This window comes from Piliocolobus tephrosceles, chromosome 6, assembly GCF_002776525.5.
Source record: "Piliocolobus tephrosceles isolate RC106 chromosome 6, ASM277652v3, whole genome shotgun sequence".
Classification (NCBI taxonomy): Eukaryota; Metazoa; Chordata; class Mammalia; order Primates; family Cercopithecidae; genus Piliocolobus; species Piliocolobus tephrosceles.
The window spans coordinates 72,130,648-72,152,479 of record NC_045439.1 but is presented as its reverse complement, the minus strand read 5'-3'; the positions used below and the strand labels follow the sequence as shown (position 1 = coordinate 72,152,479).

General features: G+C 40.1%; 1 protein-coding gene across 3 annotated transcripts in view; it reads right to left on the bottom strand.

Annotated features, from left to right (window-relative positions):
* Positions 1-217: 217 nt before the first annotated feature.
* Positions 218-21,832, bottom strand: part of PPP2R3C (protein phosphatase 2 regulatory subunit B''gamma) — a 35,351-nt gene continuing 13,736 nt past the window's right edge. For all 3 annotated transcript variants that reach the window (XM_026455344.2, XM_026455345.2, XM_026455346.1), the window contains 9 exons: positions 20,590-20,687; positions 19,750-19,820; positions 12,708-12,840; positions 10,151-10,206; positions 10,000-10,075; positions 8,558-8,694; positions 4,762-4,899; positions 2,726-2,785; positions 218-528 (listed from right to left, as the gene is read on the bottom strand). In XM_026455344.2, the coding sequence (XP_026311129.1) occupies positions 340-528; positions 2,726-2,785; positions 4,762-4,899; positions 8,558-8,694; positions 10,000-10,075; positions 10,151-10,206; positions 12,708-12,840; positions 19,750-19,820; positions 20,590-20,687 (958 nt within the window). In that variant the 3' untranslated portion in view covers positions 218-339. The remainder of the gene's footprint in view (positions 529-2,725; positions 2,786-4,761; positions 4,900-8,557; positions 8,695-9,999; positions 10,076-10,150; positions 10,207-12,707; positions 12,841-19,749; positions 19,821-20,589; positions 20,688-21,832) is intronic.

Sequence of the window (21,832 nt, the reverse complement as noted above, 5' to 3'; positions counted from 1 at the left end):
GTCAAATATTCACATTCTAAATGACTGTCAGAAATATTCCATGGAAACTTCATCTCTGAAGATTATGCATGTTTAAACTGAACATCATCTATCTACAGCAAATCACACTTCCCATCTTTGAACTAAAAGGAACCAGAACTTACCCCACCTCCTAACAAGCAATATTTGGTTCTATTGCTTCTAAACTATTGCAACCAGAATTCCAGTAACCAAAACATTTGCTGTGTCTTCTAGGCATATCAAGTGTTTTATTTAGATCATTCTGAGGATTTTGCTTTAAAGGCTTTACACGCAGCATTCAAGTATCTCTTAATATAAGACAGTGTAGTCTTTCAGAGATCATGTATCATCAAGGTCTGTAGAGTTTTCACTGTCATTTGCAACAAGAGCTTCTCTGTTCTCGTAAGTCCAGAAGCCATTCAAATCGATTAGAATGGTGGTTACCGTGTCTCCTTGATTACTGTTGATTAAATCCTGAAGAGAGATTTTCAAAGGATCCTTTGGTTTTACCATGTCAAAGATTTCATCCTGCAAAAGAAAAAAAAAAATACAATGAAATTTGATCCACTTAATTTCTATCACACATCGTGATCCAAAATTCAGGGCTGTCTGCATCCACTGAAGTACAGAGGAATAAAATTGAGGGCTGCCACTTGGGCTTATGTTAATTTTTTGTTCTACTTTTTTTCTTTTCCATTTAACAGGCAGTTTCCTTTTCTCTACCTACAATCACAAAATTTTATTGGATAACTCCTTAGCTATGTGATAGCTATCCTTCATTTTGTAGATGAAGAAACCAAGGCTCAGTGTCTAATCCAGCTACATAGGTAATTAGTGGCAGAACTATTTATTGCAGTGTTCAGGGACTGCATGTTAACTAATTTCTTACATATTTTTCTGTTGCCTTCTAATTGGTGGTGAAACAAGATTCTGTCTGTAGTTTTTGTTTTTTTGTTTTGTTTTGTTTTTGAGATGGAGTCTCGCTCTGTCATCCAGGCTGGAGTACAATAAAGCGATCTCGGCTTACTGCAACCTCCGCCTCCGGGGTTCAAGCGATTCTTCTGCCTCAGCCTCCCGAGTAGCTGGGACTACAGGTGTGCGCCACCACACCCAGCAAATTTTTGTATTTTTAGTAGAGATGGGGTTTCACCATATTGGCCAGGCTGGTCTCGAGCTCCTGACCTTAAGTAATCTGCCCGCCTTAGCCTCCCAAAGTGCCGGAATTATACGCATGAGCCACCGCACCCAGCCTTGTTTTTTTTTTTTTGAGACAGAGTTTCACTCTTCTTGCCCAGGCTGGAGTGCAATGTCGTGATCTCGGCTTACCGCAGCCTCTGCCTCCTGGGTTCAAGCGATTTTCCTGCCTCAGCCTCCCAAGTAGCTGGGATTACAGGCATACACCACCACATCTGGCCAATTTTTGTATTTTTAGTAGAGACGAGGTTTCTCCATACTGGTCAGGCTGGTCTCAAACTCCTGACCTCAGGTGATCCACCTGCTTCGGCCTTCCAAAGTGCTGGGATTGCAGACATGAGCCACCGTGCCCAGCCCCTTCTTTTTTTGTGTGAGATGGAGTTTCCCTCTGTCACCCAGGCTGGAGTGCAGTAGTGCGATCTTGGCTAGCTGCAACCTTTGCCTCCTAGGTTCAAGCCATTCTCCTGCCTCAGCCTCCCGAGTAGCTGGGATTACAGCTGCATAACACCACGCTCGGCTAACAAGGGTTTGGTTTAATTTTTTTTGCCAACAGTTCAACTCAATTAAACATCTAAATGTTTCAGAGATAGTGACAAAGCTTCATTTCCAATATTGATGTCAACATTTTATTAGGATAGGAGAGGAGTTCTTTCTGGATATGCATTAGATATCCAAAAAGAAGCTAAATTCTGCTGAAACTTACTGGAACATATAGAAGACCTCCTTCTATATTACGAAGTGTACAACAGATATTTACAGGGAATTAGTACGTGTTTTCTAATCTTTTTGTAGTAAAATTACTACAAAATTTGTAGTAAAATAAAATTTGTAGTAAAATTACTCAGGTGAAAAGGCTCTTTGAGGTAGCATACTAAAAAAAAGTGCCTGAATCTAAACAGTTCCAAGGCAAAAATTCAGTTTACAGTTGAATAGACTGCCGTAGGATGTAGACTGTACTGACTGTCTTAATTTTCTTTTTTTTTTTCTTTTGAGACGGAGTTTCACTCTTGTTGCCCAGGCTGGAGTGCAATGGCGCGATCTCAGCTCACTGCAACCTCCACCTCCCGGGCTCAAATGATTCTCCTGCCTCAGCCTTCCAAGTAGCCAGGATTACATGCATGCACCACCACGCTCAGCTAATTTTTGTATTTTTAGTAGAGATGGGATTTCACCATGTTGACCAGGCTGGTCTTGAACTGCTGACCTCGGGTGATCCGTCCACCTTGGCCTCCCAAAGTGCTGGGATTACAAGTGTGAGCCACTGCGCCTGGCCCCCTGACTGTCTTAATTTTCAATTAAAATGAATGAATCCTTCCAATAAGAACACAGTGATGACAATACTAAAATTATAAACTATATAAATAGTCCAAATGTGGTCTCAGTTCGTAATGATTTAAATATCAGTTCAGAACAAAAAGCAAATACTTGATTCAAATAGTACTTCATTACTTGCTTTCATATAAAATTTCATGTAATACAAATGACTATCTCATAATTATCTGGTAATATGTAAATCAAAGGAAAAGATAACCTTGACATCTTGAAATGAAACAGGATCTTGTCCATGGATTTTCATTAGTTCCTGTATGGCCTGTATTTGATAGAAATAAATCTGTAAGTAAAAAATGAAATACACAACATCCCCTCTCTTGCCCCACAACCCCTTTCTACTTATACTTCCTTTCCTATCAGACCACAAACCTTATCATTCTCTCTTTTGACAATCTTTTTAGCTTTCTTGACCTTATTCCACATCAATGAGCAAAACCTAAATTCTCAGTGTATTGACCTTTTTAGACCTGTATCTTAACTATTGAGAACTTCAGGAAAAAAAAATAAAAAGACTACAGATTGCTGTGTCTACACAGGAATGTTCTCCAACTTCAAATGGGCCCTCAACATGGCATCACAATTATTCTGTTTGATCTGCTCCTCTCATTTTCCACGAATGTTATTCCTGTTTTCACTATTCTCTTAAGACCCCCAATGTACTGTCTTGTCTCCCTTCCTACCCTACACTTTGCTTTCTACGTAATACAAGAAATGGAGGTAGACCTCCCAAAACTCTTCCTTTTTATAAACTTTAACAAAAAAATGAAGAAACTGCTGTCATCCAGTGGGACTACAAAATACTTTAGGTGAGCATTATTCAGTGGAAATATGAAGTTTAAAATTCTTGGTGAATAGTCAACTAGCTTTGTTCCTAATGCCTACTCTGTATGTGTTAGCACTAATAATCAGAGTATCCATAAAGGAATCTCTTTGAAGTAGATAAGCATCTGAGTACACGCTATGTTAATATAGTAATAGGCTTGGATGGTATGATCTAGAGTGAATCATCCAGGCCCAGCTTTATCACTAGGATACTGATGTCCGAAAACTCTATGAATAGCCCAGGATTATAGGGCTCAGCACTGGACACTTTTTTTTTTTTTTTGAGACAGAGTCTCGCTCTGTCGCCCAGGCTGGAGTGCAGTGGCCGGATCTCAGCTCACTGCAAGCTCCGCCTCCCAGGTTTACGCCATTCTCCTGCCTCAGCCTCCCGAGTAGCTGGGATTACAGGCGCCCACTACCTCGCCTGGTTAGTTTTTTGTATTTTTTAGTAGAGACGAGGTTTCACCATGTTAGTGAGGATGGTCTTGATCTCCTGACCTCGTGATCCACCCACCTTGGCCTCCCAAAGTGCTGGGATTACAGGCATGAGCCACTGCACCCAGCCGATTTTTAAGTTTAATAAAAGCATTTACATAACAGATTTCAGAAGGAAATCAAGTCTGTTTTTAGTTTTTTATTTCTTTCCTATTTAAAAAAATATAAATGAGTTAAAGCTGATTTGACTAGATGTAAAATAAAATTATGTATATGTCAGGGGCTGTACTACCATTGGAAATACAAATATGTGATAAATTCTGTACTTGTGATGAAAAACTTGTAAGATGCTAAGCAGCTCAGAAAAGGTAGCTCCTTTCCACAGAAATTTTTATAGACTTTGGTAGTTGTATTTTTTTTTTTTTTTTTTTTTTTTTGAGACAGTCTTGCTCTGCTGCCCAAGCTAGAATGCAGTGGCGTAATTTTGGCTTACTGCAACCTCCGCCTCCTGGGTTCAAGTGATTCTCCTGCCTCAGCCTCCCGAATAGCTGGGATTACAGGCAAGTGGACCCAGTTATTGGGGAGGCTGAGTGGGAAGATTGCCTGAGCCCAGGAGTTGGAGGTTGCAATGAGCTATGATCGTGCCACTGCACTCCAGCCTGGGTGACACAGCCAGACGTTTTCTCAAAAAAAGAAAAAAAATAAATAAAAATCACGAGTTAGGTAAAATGGTTACTAAATATTTAATTTACACAAAATGATACATCTTTAATTTGCTCCTTTTTCTAATTTCCTAAAGTAGATGCTGATTTTAGATCTTTAACGTTTTCCAGTATATACATTCAATACTATAAATTTCCCTCTAGCCAGTGCTTTTGCTGCATCTCACAATTTTTTTTTTTTTTTTTTGAGACAGACCCGGCCACAACCAAATGATACCTTAAGGAACAATGACTCACTTATGCAAATGAGACTTACCCTAAAGAAATAATTAAGTGAAAAGACATTCAGATATCCTTTGTTCTCAATATCAAGCAGTTTGAAAATATACTGTAGAGCTGCGGGTTCCTTTCTGTTTTCTAATGCAAGGACAAAGTCCAAGTAGGTCTTATAGTCCTGCAGAACAGAAAATAATGTTCATTAGAGAGGCCTTAGTTGAAATTAACTTTCAAGTGCATATTAAGATTTGAAGCTATTTTGCAATCAAAGGTGGCAAATTTAATTTTTTCCCTAAGTTATGAAATGAGAAATCCATTTATATACTTCATATTGGTTTCTAGGAATTTATTTTCTTTTTCTTGAGATGGAGTTTCACTCTTGTTGCCCAGGCTGGAGTGCAATGGCATGATCTCGGCTCACCACAACCTCCACCTCCTGGGTTCAAGCGATTCTCCTGCCTCCTGAGTAGCTGGGATTACAGGCATGTGCCACCATGCCAGGCTAATTTTGTATTTTCAGTGGAGACAGGGTTTCTCCATGTTGGTCAGGCTGGTCTCGAACTCCCGACCTCAGGTGATCCGCCTGCCTCAGCCTCCCAAAGTGCTGGGATTATAGGTGTGAGCCACCACGTCCAGCCACAGGAATGCTATATATAATCTGCACAGGACAGTTTTGAGGACATAGTTTTTTGGGTTTTTTTTTGTTTTTTTTTTTTGAGATGGAGTCTCGCTCTGTCGTCCAGGCTGGAGTGCAGTGGCACAATCTCAGCTCACTGAAACCTCTGCCTCCCAGGTTCAAGCGATTCTCCTGTCTCAGCCTCCCAAGTAGCTGGGAATACAGGTGCATACCACCATGCCCAGCTAATTTTTATATTTTTAGTAGAGACAGGATTTTGCCTTGTTACCCAAGCTAGTCTCAAACTCCTGACCTCAAGTGACCTGCCTGCCCCAGCCTCCCAAAGTGCTGGGATTACAGGCATGCACCACTGTGCCCAGCCCTAGTTCATTTTTTTATGAGAGATTTGCTGTGTTAAACTATAGTTCTTTCATTATTCATAAAACAAGAACATTATTCTTGTTTTTGAGACAGAGTCTCACTTTATCAACCAGGCTGAAGTGAAGTGGTCACTACAACCTAGATCTCCCAGGCTCAAGCAATCTTCCCACTACAGCCTCACAGGTAGCTGAGACTACAGGTGCACGTCATTACACTTGGCTAATTTTTAAAATTCTTTGTAGAGATGGGGTATTCCCGTATTACCCATGCTAGTCTCAAGCTCCTCGGCTCAAGCCGTCATCTGGCCTTGGCCTTCCAAAGTGCTGGGATTAGAGGGATGAACTACTGCATCCTGCTTCAAACTTTTGAAACAGATAATACAGTGACTAAGTTATAAACTTGTATCTTCATTTCAGTGCAGTTATTTTGAAAAACAAATTTTTCATCTGGAATGAATAGAACAGCATACTTTTTCTTTTTTTTTTTGAGACAGAGTTTCGCTCTTGTTGCCCAGGCTGGAGTGCTATGGTGTGATCTCGGCTCACCACAACCTCTGCCTCCCGGGTTCAAGCCATTCTCCTGCCTCAGCCTCCCGCATATCTGGGATTACAGGCATGCACCACCACGCCTGGCTAATTTTATATTTTTAGTAGAGAAGGGGTTTTTCCATGTTGGTCAGGCTGGTCTCAAAACTCCCAACCTCAGGTGATCCACCCGCCTCGGCCTCCCAAAATGCTGGGATTTACAGGCATGAGCCACCATGCCCAGCCTCAGAACAGTATACTTAAACTGCTATTTTAAAATATTGTTTAAAATTTTTAATTCAGATTTCCAATAAGAAGCTGTCTTGAGATTGCCAGGCATTTTACAGTGAGCTGACACTGTTCTCATCCATAAAAAGGCAAAATGTAAAGGCCAGAAAGACATAAAGAGAACAGAAAGCCTTCCCTATAAAAACAGGATACTCATAGATTTTTTTAAAATGGTAAAAAGTAGTGAAGTAATTGGGAGATTCTCACTTAGATAAAAATGTTATATTCTTAGAAAAGTTCCTTTCTGCATAAATTGCAGTAAAGAGTTAAAGAATGCAGATTGTGATCTGACTTCAATCCACAGTTGTGGCCTCTGATTTTCTTTATTCACCAGGAATCATTATATTAATACTACAAGCTCCTCACTGTCTACTGTTTACAGCTATGGGAGTTACAAAATAAACTTTCTGTGCCCTTTCCTCTCTTTTGTGTTATTTAGCAAACTGCTATTGAAGCTCAATGATAAAATGTAAGACCCCCATTCTCATGACAGTATGACTGTTTTTTAAGCATAACTGCTTTGGGAAATTTATCACATTCTTTTTTTTTTTTTTTTTTTTGAGAGGAGTCTAGCTCTGGTCACTCAGGCTGGAGTGCAATGGCGCCATCTTGGCTCACTGCAAGCTACACCTCCTGGGTTGACACCATTCTCCTGCCTCAGCCTCCTGAGTACCTGGGACTACAGGCGCCTGCCACCACGGCCGGCTAATTTTTTTTGTATTTTTAGTGGAGATGGGTTTCACTATGTTAGCCAGGATGGTCTCCATTTCCTGACCTCGTGATCTGCCCGCCTCGGCCTCCGAAAGTGCTGGGATTACAGGCGTGAGCCACCACGCCCAGCAGGACATTTATCAGATTCTTAACCCATGTTTTTAGCAGCAAAAATGGTGATTTTAAAATGCTGTTTAGAATTTTCCTTCTCAAGTATTTTGCATTGTCATAATAAAAAGACAAGTCCATGTTATCTTCAACTGCTCATATAGCCACTTCTAAAGACTAATACAACCTGATTCTCAGAATTAAATCATGGCATATGTGTTACTACATCTGACCTGGTAATTTAATGACAGAACTATCTAAATGAAAATAGCCATAATAATTTACTAATGTTTCAGCTTTTTTTTAAGAGACATGGTCTCACTCTATTGGCCAGACTGGAGTGCAGTGGCCTCATCATAGCTCACTGCAGCCTCAAACTCCTCAGGTCAAGCAATCCTCCTGCGTCAGCCTCCCAAGTAGCTATACTACAGGCACATTCCACCCATGCCCATGTAATTTTTTTATTTTTTTTGTAGAGACAGTCTCGCTATATCGCTCAGGCTAATCTTGAATGACTGGCCTTAAGTGGTTCTCTGGCCTTGGCCTCCCAAAGAGCTAGGATTGTAGTCATAAGCTACCAAGCCTGGCCTCAGCCTTTTTTTTTTTTTTTTTTTAACTAGAATGCACTATTGTACAATAGGTGTACTGACAATGAAATCAACAAAATAAGCTTTTCTATTTGCCCTGAGGCCATAATGCAGATGTTTTTAAGTGAATTTACATTAAGACCAAAGGCTCTGAATCTCAAGTAATTTGATCAGTTTACACATTTTAAAGACACTGTTACAATTAATATAAATAATGCTGGGCCGAGTGTGGTAGCTCATGCCTGTAATCTCAGCACTTTGGGAGGCGGATCACCTGAGGTCGGGAGTTCAAGACCAGCCTGGCCAACCTGGTGAAACCCCATCTCTACTAAAAATACAAAAATTAGCTGGACGTGGTGGCATGTGCCCATAATCCCAGCTACTCTGGAGGCTGAGGCAGGAGAATCACTTAAACCCAGGAAGTAGAGGTTGCAGTGAGCCGAGATCATACCACCGCACTCTAGCCTGGGTGACAGAGCAAGACTTTGTCTCAAAAAAAAAAAAAAAAAAAAAAGAAAAAGAAAAAGAAAAGAAAAAGGGCTATATTACATCAAGAAAAGGGTTTCTGGAAACTCTGGGAGCCTAAACTTTTTAAACTTTGTAGCAGATTTAAACCACTACCATTTCTCCATCATAAGTGAGACACTCCTGGAAAACACGGTCTAAGAAGACATTGGTCATGGTAGCTGTTCCATAGCGCGAGAGTTCTTCTTTACTGAGCATGCCATTGTGATCTTTATCAAGATTCAAGTACTGGCCTTGGAAAGAAAAATAATAAAGACACTTATGACCACAATACAATTTTAATCAGAAGAATAGACTAACAAAAAGTTCTTTTTCTTGGTTAATATTTTGATTTTCAAACTATTCATGTTACGGTTAGGGTAGTGGCCTATGTATAATGCTATCAGCTACCTTTGCAATCTTGATCAGAACAACCCTTGGGCTAGAAACAGCCAAAGAAAACCCATCATGAAGGCCATGGTCTAGGATGTTTCACTTACATCACTGTTTTCAGTTTGCAGTCTTTTTAAACATTCCTAGGTTTCTAAATTAAATGGAGGTAAGAGGCGAACAAAAAGCACTGAAATGCCAGCACTTGAAAGTAGAGATAAGAATGCCAAAAGGGGCACTTTGGGAGGCCGAGGTGAGTGGATCAGAGGTCAGGAGTTCCAGAGCAGCCTGGCCAACACAGTGAAACACCATCTCTACTTAAAAAAAAAAAAAAAAGCCAGGTGTGGTGGTGGAAGCCTGTAATCCCAGCTACTTGGGAGGCTGAAGCAAGGAGAATCGCTTGAACCTGGGAGGTGGAGGTTGCAGTGAGCCAAGATCATGCCACTGGACTCCAGCCTGGATAACACTGCGAGACTCCATCTCCAAAAAAAAAAAGCCAAAGGAGTCAAAAGATCACCCAACAAGATAATGTAGAATAGCTCCATCAGTAGATCCTGGGAACAGCATTTTATCAACAAAGCATGACAACAGCTAATGTTCATAATGGTGCTCCTGAGTCAACAAGGATCAAATTACATTCTATTCTATTGAAAAGAAACTGTATAACTTAAAAAGGGTTCTGCTGGATGCAGTGGCTCATGCCTATAATCCCAACACTTTGGGAGACCAGGATAGGTAGATTGCTTGAGCCCAGGAGTTTGAAACCAGCCTGGGCAACACAGTGAGATCCCATCTCTAAAAAAAGTTTAAAAAATTAGCCAGGCATGGCGCCTGTAGTCCCAGTACTGGGGTCAGTGGGGTGGGGTGGGGACACTGAGGTTGGAGGATTGAGCCCAGGACTTCAAGGCTGCACTGAGCCATGATCGTGCCAGTGCACTCCAGCCAGGGTGAGAGGGTGAGACCCTGTCTTCAAAAAGGTTGGGGAGAGTCCAAAAAGTTAAAACATTGGTATTTAAACAAGTAAATTTTGGTAATGTACAATACTAGAGCTTAAGGTAATTAAATGCTTTGATCTTAAGCTATATCAGTGTATGTATAAAACTGTACTCTGAACACCAATCACCTGAAGAATAGATAATTCAAATTTTAGCATTATGATAGGAACATACCATAAACTCTTAGGGCAGAAGGAGCAGAAAACCAATTTGTTTCTTGACTCTCCTTGGACAGTTCCTCATCCCTTAGCTAATGCAACATAAAGACATAATTAGAAGATAGCAACTGTCAAGTGATACAATTAAGTACTTTAAAAACATTTACCTCCAATAAATCATCTAGGAAGCTGCATGCTAAAATATCTTGAATTTTTATCTTTCCTTTAGGAACATAAAGAAACACAATTAATTTCATTTTAAGAAAAGAGCAACTCAATTAAAAAAATTTTTTTTTTCACAAAAGCAATCACACAATTGATATTTTAAAGCTTCTAGCTCTTATGCTCCACAGTCCTTAATACATATTGTTACAAAGAGAGAAATCTCCGCCGGGCATGGTAGCTCACATCTGTAATTCCAGTACTTTGGGAAGCCGAGGCAGGTGGATCACCTGAGGTCAGGAGTTCGAGACCAGCCTGGCCAATATGGTGAAAGCCCGTCTCTACTAAAAACACAAAAAATTAGCTGGGTGTGGTGGTGGGCGCCTGTAATCCCAGCTACTCTGGAGGCTGGGGCAGGAGAGTCGCTTGAACCCGGGAGGCAGAGGTTGCAGTGAGCTGAGATGAAGCCATTGTACTCCAGCCTGGGGAACAAGACCAAAACTTCATCCCTATCCCGCAAAAAAAAAAAAAAAAAAAAAAAAATCTACAGGCAACATTTAATAACATCTCTACTTGTATACCTCAACTATATAAATCTAAGTGCTAAATTCTAAAATTATAGTGATGTCAGATTTTCAAAAAAGTTTGATTATAGATATAGTACTGTTAGTACACGAACAGGGATACTGTCTCCATTTATTTTTGGCAGGTTCTGGACTAGAAAGCAATACACAGGTGTGGTTTAAGAGCAGACAGATGAGAGTTTGTTTTCTTCTTCTTCCTTTTTTTTTTTTTTAAGACAGAGTTTTGCTCTTGTTGCCCAGGCTAGAGTGCGGTGTGATCTCTGCTCACTGCAACCTCCGCTTCCCGGGTTCAAGCGATTCTCCTGCCTCAGCCTCCTGAGTAGCTGGGACTACAGGCACCTGCCACCACACCCAGCTAATTTTTTGTATTTTTAGTAGAAACAGGGTTTCACTGTGTTGGCCAGGCTGGTCTCGAACTCCTGACCTCAGGTGATTCACCTGTCTCAGCCTCCCAAAGTGCTGGGATAACAGGCATGAGCCACTGCACCCGGCTACTGCTGCTTTTTTGTAGAGAAGAGGTCTTGCTATCTTGCCAGGGCTGGTCTTGAACTCCTAGGCACAAGTGATTTCTCACATCAGCCTCCCAAAGCGCTGGGGTTACAGGTGTGAGCCACCACACCAAGCCCAGATGGTAGTTTAAATGCCACTTTTAAATATGTAACCTAGCTAAATCTCAGTTGCCTTACACATAAAATGTGTACAATAATGTACCTTCCTTATGGGGTTATGAGACGACAATGAATGAATCCATGTAAAATGCTTAGCATACTACGTAACAGTCAAAACATCTGATATTATTTTGTAAAATTTGAAAGAGAGAAAGTGTATATGTGTGTACTTAGAGTAGAGGAGTTCAAAAAACACTGTCAGCTACCATATGCTGTGATTGGATTCATAACTGGATTTTTTTTTTGGACACAAGGTCTGGCTATGTTGCCCAGACTAGAGTGCAGTGGCGCGATCTTGGCTCACTGCAACCTCTGCCTTCTGGGTTCAAGTGATCCACCTCAGCAGCTTCCCAAGTAGCTGGGACTACAGGCGCGCGCGCGCCACTATACCTGGCTAATCTTTGGAACTTTTTCTTTTTTTTTTTTGAGATGGAGTTTCACTCTTGTTGCCCAGGCTGGAGTGCAACACCACGATCTCAGCTCACCACAACCTCTGCCTCCTGGGTTCAAGTGATTCTCCTGCCTCAGCCTCTCGAGTAGCTGGGATTACAGGCGTGAGCCACTGTGCCCAGCCAATTTTTGTATGTTTTTTTTTTTGTAGAGACAAAGTTTCACCGTGTTGCCCAGGCTGATCTTGAACTCCTGAGCTCAAGTGGTCCACCCAACTCAGCCTCCCAGAGGGCTGAGATTACAGACGTGAACCACTGTGCTGGGCCCATAGTTGGATTTTCAAGGACAGAAGGATAATCAAGCACTTTGATTTGGACTTCTCTGTCCTTTCCTCTGCTCCAGTTACATGTATTTAAGTCTGGGCAGGCTTGAACAGTTAATAAAACATACTGTTAATGAGGCCACATTTACCAATCCGATCCCCATAGAAAATGAGAAAAATATGCATCATGGCTAAATGGCTCTCATATCTCCAAATACATATTTTTCATCAAAAAGAGAACAATTCTGCAGTATATCACATAGCAGAGACACCAAATCATATCCGAATAACTGGCTTCCTAGAATGGGAAGGAGGCATTTATGACTCATTACCCAGTTCATACTTCTTCACTGTTAGGTGACATCCCCCCATCTGTCACACAGCAGATTATAGTCAGTGCAAGTAAATCATAAAAGATCTTCAGATAAACATAACCAAAGCATTGCTACTGTTTTTTGTACCTTTTTATCTCCTTGAAATTCACCAAATTTTTAATGGCAGTGACAGGAAAATAAATGACATTTTAAGAGTTTTCTGTAGTTATTGAGATTTAGATATAATAATATCCTCGTGTAAGTTAGATAAGATTTTCTTTTACCTGTTCTTAAAGGATCTAAAAAGAAGAAGAACTTCCTAACTGCTGTACAAACATAAAAGGAGTAGAAAGATTTTTCCAGACCATCTAATTGTGGCAAAGTAGGGATAAGTTCCAATATGTAGTTTTCTAAATCCTGAAAATAAAACAAAATAAAGTGTTAAATGTCCAATCTTGATTCTTCATTACATACTAGAATATAATTTCATTACTAAAAATTATTCAGCATTAATACTATATTGATAAAGAAATTCATGACTATTTTAGTGGTAAAACTATTTTACATTAAGTTTTGTTTCTCCTAATTTAAGTTTTAACATTTTTGAAAAGTAGTAAATTCTACATAGTTCCAAATTCAAAGGGAACAAAGATATTGATTAAAAAGCCTCTCACCTATTTCTTCTCCCCAGAGGTAATCTGTATTATCAGCTTCTGATGTAATTTCCCGAAGGTAACAGATACAAATATGAACCAATATATATATATTTTTTTCCCCCTTTTTTTTTTTTTTTTGAGATGTAGTCTTGCTCTGTCACCAGTCTGGAGTGCAGTGGTGCAATCTTGGCTTACTGCAACCTCTGCCTCCCAGGTTCAAGCGATTCTCCTGCCTCCTCCTGAGTAGCTGGGACTACAGGCACGCACCACCATGCCCAGCTAATTTCTGTATTTTTAGCAGAGGCAGGGTTTCACAGTGTTGTCCAGGATGGTCTTGATCTCTTGACCTCGTGATCCAGCCACCTCTGTCTCCCAAAGTGCTGTGACTACAGGCATGAGGCACTGCACCCGGCCTTTCCCTCTTTTTACACACAGGATGTATCAGCATACCGTGAAGAGTGCTTTTGTCATTCAGTAATATATTTTACAGTCATTCCATCTTGACTTTCAAATAGCTATATATTATATCATTGTATGGATGTGCCATATTTAATTAGGCCTCTATTGGGACATTTAGTTTTTTCCTAATATTTTGCTACATGAAAAGTAATACCATAAGGGCTGAGCTAATTATTCATTCATAGATATTGTGGAAGAATATAAAATACAATTTCTGTAAGTGGATCTGCTGGGTTGTGGCATATGCACATGTAGAAATTTGATAAGACACTGGGAAACTTCCCATCTCCCCATAAATGCCATGTGAATTTTATATCCCATCAGCAACGTGAAGGCTATTTCTACAGTTCTGAATTCTGCACGCAGGTGTCCCAGGAGCACCACAGTTAATGTACAGGGGTGCATCAGGATATTTTAAAATTTTGAGCGAAACAGCAACATTTGTCAGACACTGCATGATAGATATTGAAATAAGCTAGAACTACGTGCTCAAGGTAGTTCACATTTTCAATACTGGATCTCAATGTATTCCTTTTTTTTTTGAGGTAGGGTCTCTGTCACACAGGCTGCTGGAGTACAGTAGTATGATCTTGGCTGACTGAAACCTCTACCTCCCAGGCTCAAGTCATCCTCCCACCTCAGCCTCCTGAATAGCTGGGACCACAGAGATGCACCACCACACCCAGTTAATTTTTTGTATTTTTGGTAGAGATGGGGATTCACCATGTTGCCCAGGCTGGTCTCAAACGCTTGAGCTCAAGCTATTTGCCCACCTTGGCCTCCCAGCATTGGAATTACAGTTGTGAGCCACTGTGCCTGGTGATTTAAATTTTTTAAATCATCCAACCCAAAATGTCATGAATATATTTCTTTTTTTTTGAGATGGACTCTTGCTCTGTCGCCCAGACTGGAGTGCAGTGGCGAAATCTTGGCTTACTGCAACCTCCACCTCCTGGCTCAGCCTCTTCAGTAGCTGGGACTACAGTCCCGTGCCACCATGCCTGACTAATTTATTTTATTTTATTTTATTTTGAGATGGAGTCTCGCTCTGTTGCCCAGGCTGGAGTGCAGTGGCGCAATCTTGGCTCACTGCAAGCTCTGCCTCCCGGGTTCACACCATTCTCCTGCCTCAGCCTCCCGAGTATCTGGGACTACAGGCACCTGCCACCACGCCCAGCTAGTTTTTTGTATTTTTAGAAGAGACGGGGTTTCACCATGTTATCCAGGATGGTCTCAATCTCCTGATCCTGTGATCCGCCCGCCTTGGCCTCCCAGAGTGCTGGGATTACAGGCATGAGCCACCACGCCCAGCCAAATATATTCCTTTTAATGACATAAATCTTTGCAACGCTAGGTTTTGATGGTTCCTGTGGTAAAGTACCACACAAAAATCAGTGAACAGGAAATGAGGAGGACAAGTGTCCAGTCTAATTCCCAGGTTTAAGTAGTTGTACACATCCCATTAATAACTGTACTTAAGAATGAAATAAAAATATCTTCTTTCAACTTAAGTGTATTATTTTTTCAAGTGGCTAATAAGCTTAATGAATACTCATTAAATTGTTTGGAATTAACTGGCTAGTACGTGAAACTTCTAGGGATTTCTTTTGACTCAGAAGCACTGTGAAAGAATTACTCAAACGCTAAAGGTGTCAATTCAAACTTTTTGATCTTTGCTAATTTGATAGGTGAAAAATGGCAACTTAGTGTAGATTTATCTGGCATTTCTCTTATGTGAAGTTAGTTGTTTCTTATGATTAAGAAGCATTTGAATTTTACTTTTTATACATTATCTATATCCTTTGTGCAGTTTTCTATTGGGTTAATGGCTTTCTTCTGGATTTCTGGGCGCTTTTTATACATTAGGGTAATTGGCCATTTGTGACTGTTTCAGATATTTCCCCCAGTTTGTTGTTTTCTTTTTACTTTAACATGGGCTTTGCCCTATAGATCTTCTCAAAATTTAGCTGAATTTATTGTTTTCTAGACTTCTGGGTTTTGTCATACTTAGAAAGGCTTTCCCTATTACAGAATTATATATTTAAAAGACTCCCATGGTTTCTCTTTTTTTTTGAGACAGAGTCTCAGTCCAGTCCAGGCTGGAGTGCAGTGGCGCAGTCTCAGCTCACTGAAACCTCCACCTCTTGGGTTCAAGCAATTCTTGTGTCTCAGCCTGACCAGCTGGGATTACAGGCACGTGCAACCATGCCTGGCTAATTTTTGTATTTTTAGTAGAGAGGGGGTTTCATCATGTTGGCCGGGCTGGTCTTGAACTCCCGACCTCAAGCAATCCGCCCGCCTTGGCCTCCCAAAGTTGCTGGGATTACAGGCATGAGCCACTGAGCCTCGCCATACTTTGAGTTCCTTACATCCTCCATATGGCATCCAGAAGGATCTTTTAAAATGTAAATCATATCCTGACAGACTCAGCTTAAAACTTCCGACGGTTTCCCATTAGCTTCAAAGTAAATCCAAAGTCCTTACGGTGGCCTAAAAGGCCCTACCTGTGGCCCCTGCCTACTTCTCCAACTTCATTTTCCGGTATTGTAATCCTTGTTCTAGCCACACTGGCTTCCTTCTGTTCCTAGAACAGGTCCAGGCTTAATTTTGCCTTGGAGACACTGTATTTGCCATTTCCTCTACACTATGTCTTCATAAGACTGGCTTCTTTCTCATACTTCATGGCTAAAACTTAATCCCTATCTCAAAAAGATGCTCCTTCCAGCCAACCTGAAATTGTCCACCAATCCCAGTCATATTCCTGCCTAGTTTACTATTTTCTTTTTCTTTTCTTTTCTTTTTTTGAGACAGAGTCTCGCTCTGTTGTCCAGGCTGGAGAGAAGTGGCGCAATCTCGGCTCACTGCAAGCTCCGCCTCCCGGGTTCACATCATTCTTCTGCCTCAGCCTCCTGAGTAGCTGGGACTACAGGCGCCCGCCACCATGCCCAGCTTATTTTTGTATTTTTAGTAGAGTTGGGGTTTCACCGTGTTAGTCAGGATGGTCTCGATCTCCTGACCTCATGATCCGCCCGCCGTGGCCTCCCAAAGTGCTGGGATTACAGGTGTGAGTCACTGCGCCCGGCCTACTGTTTTATTTTCTACATATAACTTGTTGCTATTTGATTTTATCTGCTTATAATTCAGCGTCTGTCTTCCCACTCTGCTAGAAAAAATAGGTCTAAGAGGGAACAAAAATTGTACTGTGTCCCCGGAAAGATTTTAAAGTATAACATTTAGTATGAGCTAACAGATTCCATCTACAGAAATTTGGGCAAAAAAAAAAAAAAAAAAAAAAAAAAAAGAAAAAAAGAAATCTGGGCAAAACAGATTGTAACAAAGTAAAACGTGAGCCCTACAAGCTTAGAATAATACCTGCCCCCCAAAAATGTTTATTAACTGCTTAATAATATTTAATAAGTGAATAATACTTTGTATACTCTACTCAGATTATAAATGTTGGTCTGGAAGCCACTGTCTTTCAAATTAGTAAGACACAAAGCCTGGGTTTCAAAAGGCAATGGGGCCAAGAATGGAAGAAATACTTTGAGAGAAGTGTTTTCTTTCATTGAGAGAAGGGGAAAATTATTCCTTTTTAGAAACAACTATAGAAGTACACTGTTTCTCTTCTCTCCCTTTTGCCCATCTCTCTTTCAATCTTCGTTTCCATACATGGAAAGAGGCAAGACAAGCAATAACAGGGGACCGTTTTTATAAATCAATATTGCTGTTTCTATAAATCAAGTGAACTGCTAACAAGAATTCTCAGAGCTAGAGAACTACTACAGTTTGGGACCTGACCTCTAAACAAGTACCAACAGGTGGCTAATTATGTCTTCCTTGCTAGAAAGAGATGGCCAGAAGCAAGAGCCTTTTATTGTCAAGTTGGTCTGAACCTTAAAGAGAATTGTAGTGAACCCCCTGGAAAGGTTTTACAGTATAACTAACTATTCAGAATGAGCTAACAGCTTCTATCTACAGAAATCTAGACAAAACAGAATGCAACAAATTATAGCAGGAACCATACAAACTGTAACAAGAAATTTACATTTAACTCATATCTGAATAATTATTTGATTAACTAACCTAGTTTCTATTCATGCCCAACTCCCTTCTCCTCTCCCCTACAACCTTAAAAAACGCACTGCATATTTGGGAAAAAAGCCTGAGGTGAAAAATAAGTCCATATAATTTAGATACCCATATTTAGAAGAAGCATAGCATGAAGTTATAATTCTCTGTTGATAACTTGGCCTAATTACAGCAGTGCCTAATAGGAAATAAGCAGCCTCTTGGTAACTGACCTAGCAACCTTACACCCAGAGGTGGGAATACAGTCACATTCATTTTCTCTCTCATATTTTCTTTTTTCTTTTTCTTTTGAGACATAGTCTTGCTTTGTTGCCCAGGCTGGGGTGCAGTGGCGTGATCTCAGCTTACTGCAACTGCCTCCTGGGTTCAAGTGATTCTCATGCCTCAGCCACTCTAGTAGCTGGGATTACAGGCATCTGCTACCATGCTCAGCTAATGTTTTTGTATTTTTAATAGAGACGGGGTTTCACCATGTTGGCCAGGCTGGTCTCCAAGTCCTGACATCAAGTGATCCACTCACCTTGGCCTCCCAAAGTGCTGCGATTACAGGTGTGAGCTACCGTGTCTGGCTTCTCTTATATTTTCTTAAAAAAAAAAAAAAAAGGTGCAGGGGAATTCTTGGCCCTTTAAAAAATAGTGACACAGTGATATGATTCATGAATAATCAAAAGTTTTTCAGTAATTTTTAAATGTTAAAATGCTACATTCTTTTTATTTTCCCCTTTAAAAGATTTTTTTTTTGAGACGGAGTCTGCTTTTGTCGTCCAGGGTCAAGTGCAACAGCCCAATCTAGGCTCACTGCAACCTCCGTCTCCTGTGTTCAAGCAATTCTCTTGCCTCGGCCTCCCGAGTAGCTGGGATTACAGGCGGCCACCACCATGCCTGGCTAATTTTTGTATTTTTAGTAGAGACGGGGTTTCTCCATGTTGGTCAGGTTGGTCTCGAACTCCTGACCTCATGATCTGCCTGCCTCAGTCTCCCTAAGTGCTGGGATTATAGGCGTGAGCCACCGCACCTGGCCAAAAGGCCTTTTTTTATTTTTAAAGTTTGAAGAAAAATAATCTAAAAAGGAATTTGTATAGTCAATATACATTGAACACTTGTTTAGTAACACATGTCATTTATTAAAAAAAAAAAAAAAAAAAAAAGAAAGAAAAAACCAAACCCCAAAACAGAAACATCCTGTGTCTCAGCAAAAACTATATGGAATCAACACCACCGAGGTCTGTGGAAAGAAAAAGAAAAATCTGTTCCCTTTGCTCTGCTGGAAGCTGGAAGGTGCTAGGCCCCTGTGTAGTAGTGCATAGAATTCTAGTTGCTTTCCTCTCTTGAGCGCAGAGTATACCACGTCTCTATGTGAATATGGACAGTAAGCATTTATCAACCTCTCCTTGTCTGTCTCTTGTTTAAAAAAAGAAAATAAAAGGTCAGCAAAAGGTAGGTTTGAAACGTTTGGATAGTTTAAAGTGAGCATTTTGACAAAGTCGCTTTTCCTTTGGCATGTTTAATTGTGATTTTTAAGGGACATCTTGCATGACATTTTTTAAATAAATTCTCTCTTTTTTTTTTGAGACAGGGTCTCCCTCTGTTGCCCAGGCTGGAGTGCAGTGGCGCAATCTTGGCTCACTGCAACTTCCGCCTCCTAGGTTCAAACAATTCTCCCACCTCAGCCTCCTGAGTAGCTGGGATTCCAGGCGTATGCCACCACAGCCCAGCAAATATTTCTATTTTTAGTAGAGACAGGATTTCACCATATTGGTCAGGCTGGTCTCACACTCCTGACCTCAAGTGATCCGCCCACATCGGCCTCCCAAAATGCTGGGAGTACAGGTATAAGCCACTGCACCCGGCCAATATATATATATTTTGTTTTGAGGCAGAGTTTTGCTCTTGTTGCCCAGGCTGGAGTGCAATGGAGCTATTTCGGTTCACAGCAACCTCCACCTCCTGGGTTCAACTGATTCTCCTGCCTCAGCCTCCCGAGTAGCTGACAAACACACACAAACAGAAATAAAACAAAGTATTATATGAATAGCCTGTAATCCCAACACCCAGTGATAACTACAGTTTACATTTTGATGTCTATAAGAGTTAATATAATGTCTATAAGGTTAATACTTACAGATTCCCGAAGGTATCCCTGCCCAGCGACATCATATAAACTGAGTCCTATTCTTGTTTGATGAAGCCAAACTGACAATAAACAAGAAAATGAAATGTAATTCTTAAGATTTATCCTTTAGACATGAAAAAGGAGATAAAGAGCTAGATTTGAGATGAGCTAATCTAGTAACTCTAAAAACTATTTCTTCTCACCACAAAATTGCTTGAAACAAAAAACTATAGAATGACAGAGTTCAACAATTCTATCATGACTAAAGCTATAATAAAACTGAAATCTTGAAGATACTGTTCTTTACCAATTAAACCTGGTGTTCCACCAAACAGGGACAGCTAGTATAATGTTATGCCTTCAATGAAGCTGCTTTTATTTCTGAGGTTAATTATAGCAACCAATTATTAAAGATTGTATACAGTAGGCTTTCACAGATTATTATGGCACTTGTAGGAATCATAAGTCCAAGCTGTTTAATAGATGCTCCTTGAAACTGATATCAGAGTTGTGGGTTTGAAACTATCCTTTCAGTCAACTCAACTTGTAATATATTGGTAAAATAAAATTATCAGTAAATTGAAATTATTTCAAATCACCGTACATTAAAACCCTTGGTTTAGCTCTTAATATTTTTAGTCTACTATTATCTTTAAGATACATGAGGGTTTAAAAACTTTTTGTTTTTTTATGATAACCTAAGTTTATGTAACACATCTTGGTCAAAAGAAAAGAAGGTCTACTTCAAACTTAGAGTGATTTCATATGGAAGAAATATTTATAAAAGCACAGACCAAAAACCTACTTGCTTCCCATATAAGGAGTTCAAGCACATTAAAAATGAATCACCTTTTCTCATGACATAATTAAAGAACTGCATGATGGAAATTCTTCCATATGAATCCGTATGAAGGAGTTTAGCAAAGACTTTTGCTGTGAAAAATTGCCTAAGAAAAGAAAATAAAGATTTAAATGATCATAAGAGAAAATGCCTTGTACATAAAATTAAAACACGGCATAAATTCATACAATTAAAAAATGAAAGAACAATAGAGACTGCTTAGAATTCAAAAACTTAAAATATTAAACCCTACTTTTCTTTCTTTTTTTTTTTTTTTAAAGAAACAGATTTGGCTGGGCACGGTGGCTCTTGCCTGTAACCCAGCACTTTGGGAGGCCGAGGTGGGAGGATCACAAGTCAAGAGATCGAGACCATCTTGGCCAACATGGTGAAACCCCGTCTCTAGTAAAAATACAAAAAGTATTTGTATTGGCTATTTATACTATATTATACTGTATTTATAATTTTATTATATTTATAGTATTTATAATTATAATTATTAATAGTAATATATTACTGTAACTTGCACTTGGGAGGCTGAGGCAGGAGAATCACTTGAACCCGGGAGGCAGAGGTTGTAGTGAGCCGAGATTGCACCACTCCACTGCAGCCTGGCGACAGAGCAAGACTCCATCTCCTGGCCTCAAGTGATCCACCTGTCTTGGCCTCCCAAAGTACTGGAATTACAAATGTGAGGCACCATGCCTAGCCTAAGTCATAAATGTTTGCATTCTTTTTTTTTTTTTTAATTAAAAGTTTTATTTTGCAGAGATGGGCATGTGAGTCACAGTGCCTAGCCTTGCATTCTTTTTTGTTTGCTTTTGTCTGTCTTAAGGCTGAAAGTGTCATAAACTATATATGTACATTTTTTTTTTGAGATGGAGTTATTTAATAACTTCATACCAATGTGATTTTTTGACGGTAAATAATTTTATTAAATTTCATTAGTAACTTAAATTGACTCAAATGTCATACCATTTACTTCAATTAATATTTGAGGATTTGTTTATTTTTTTTAAAGGCAGGGTCTTGCTCTGTCACCCAGGCTGGAGCGCAGTGGCTTAATCACAGCTCATCCTCCCGGGCTCAAGCAATTCTCCCACCTCAGCCTCCTGAGTAGCTACAGGTATACACCCCCACGCCCAGATAATATTTTTATTTTTAGTAGAGACAAGATCTCCCTAAGTTGCCCAGGCTGGTCTCAAACACTCCAGCTCAAGCAATCCTCCCCCCTCAGTCTCCAAAACTGCT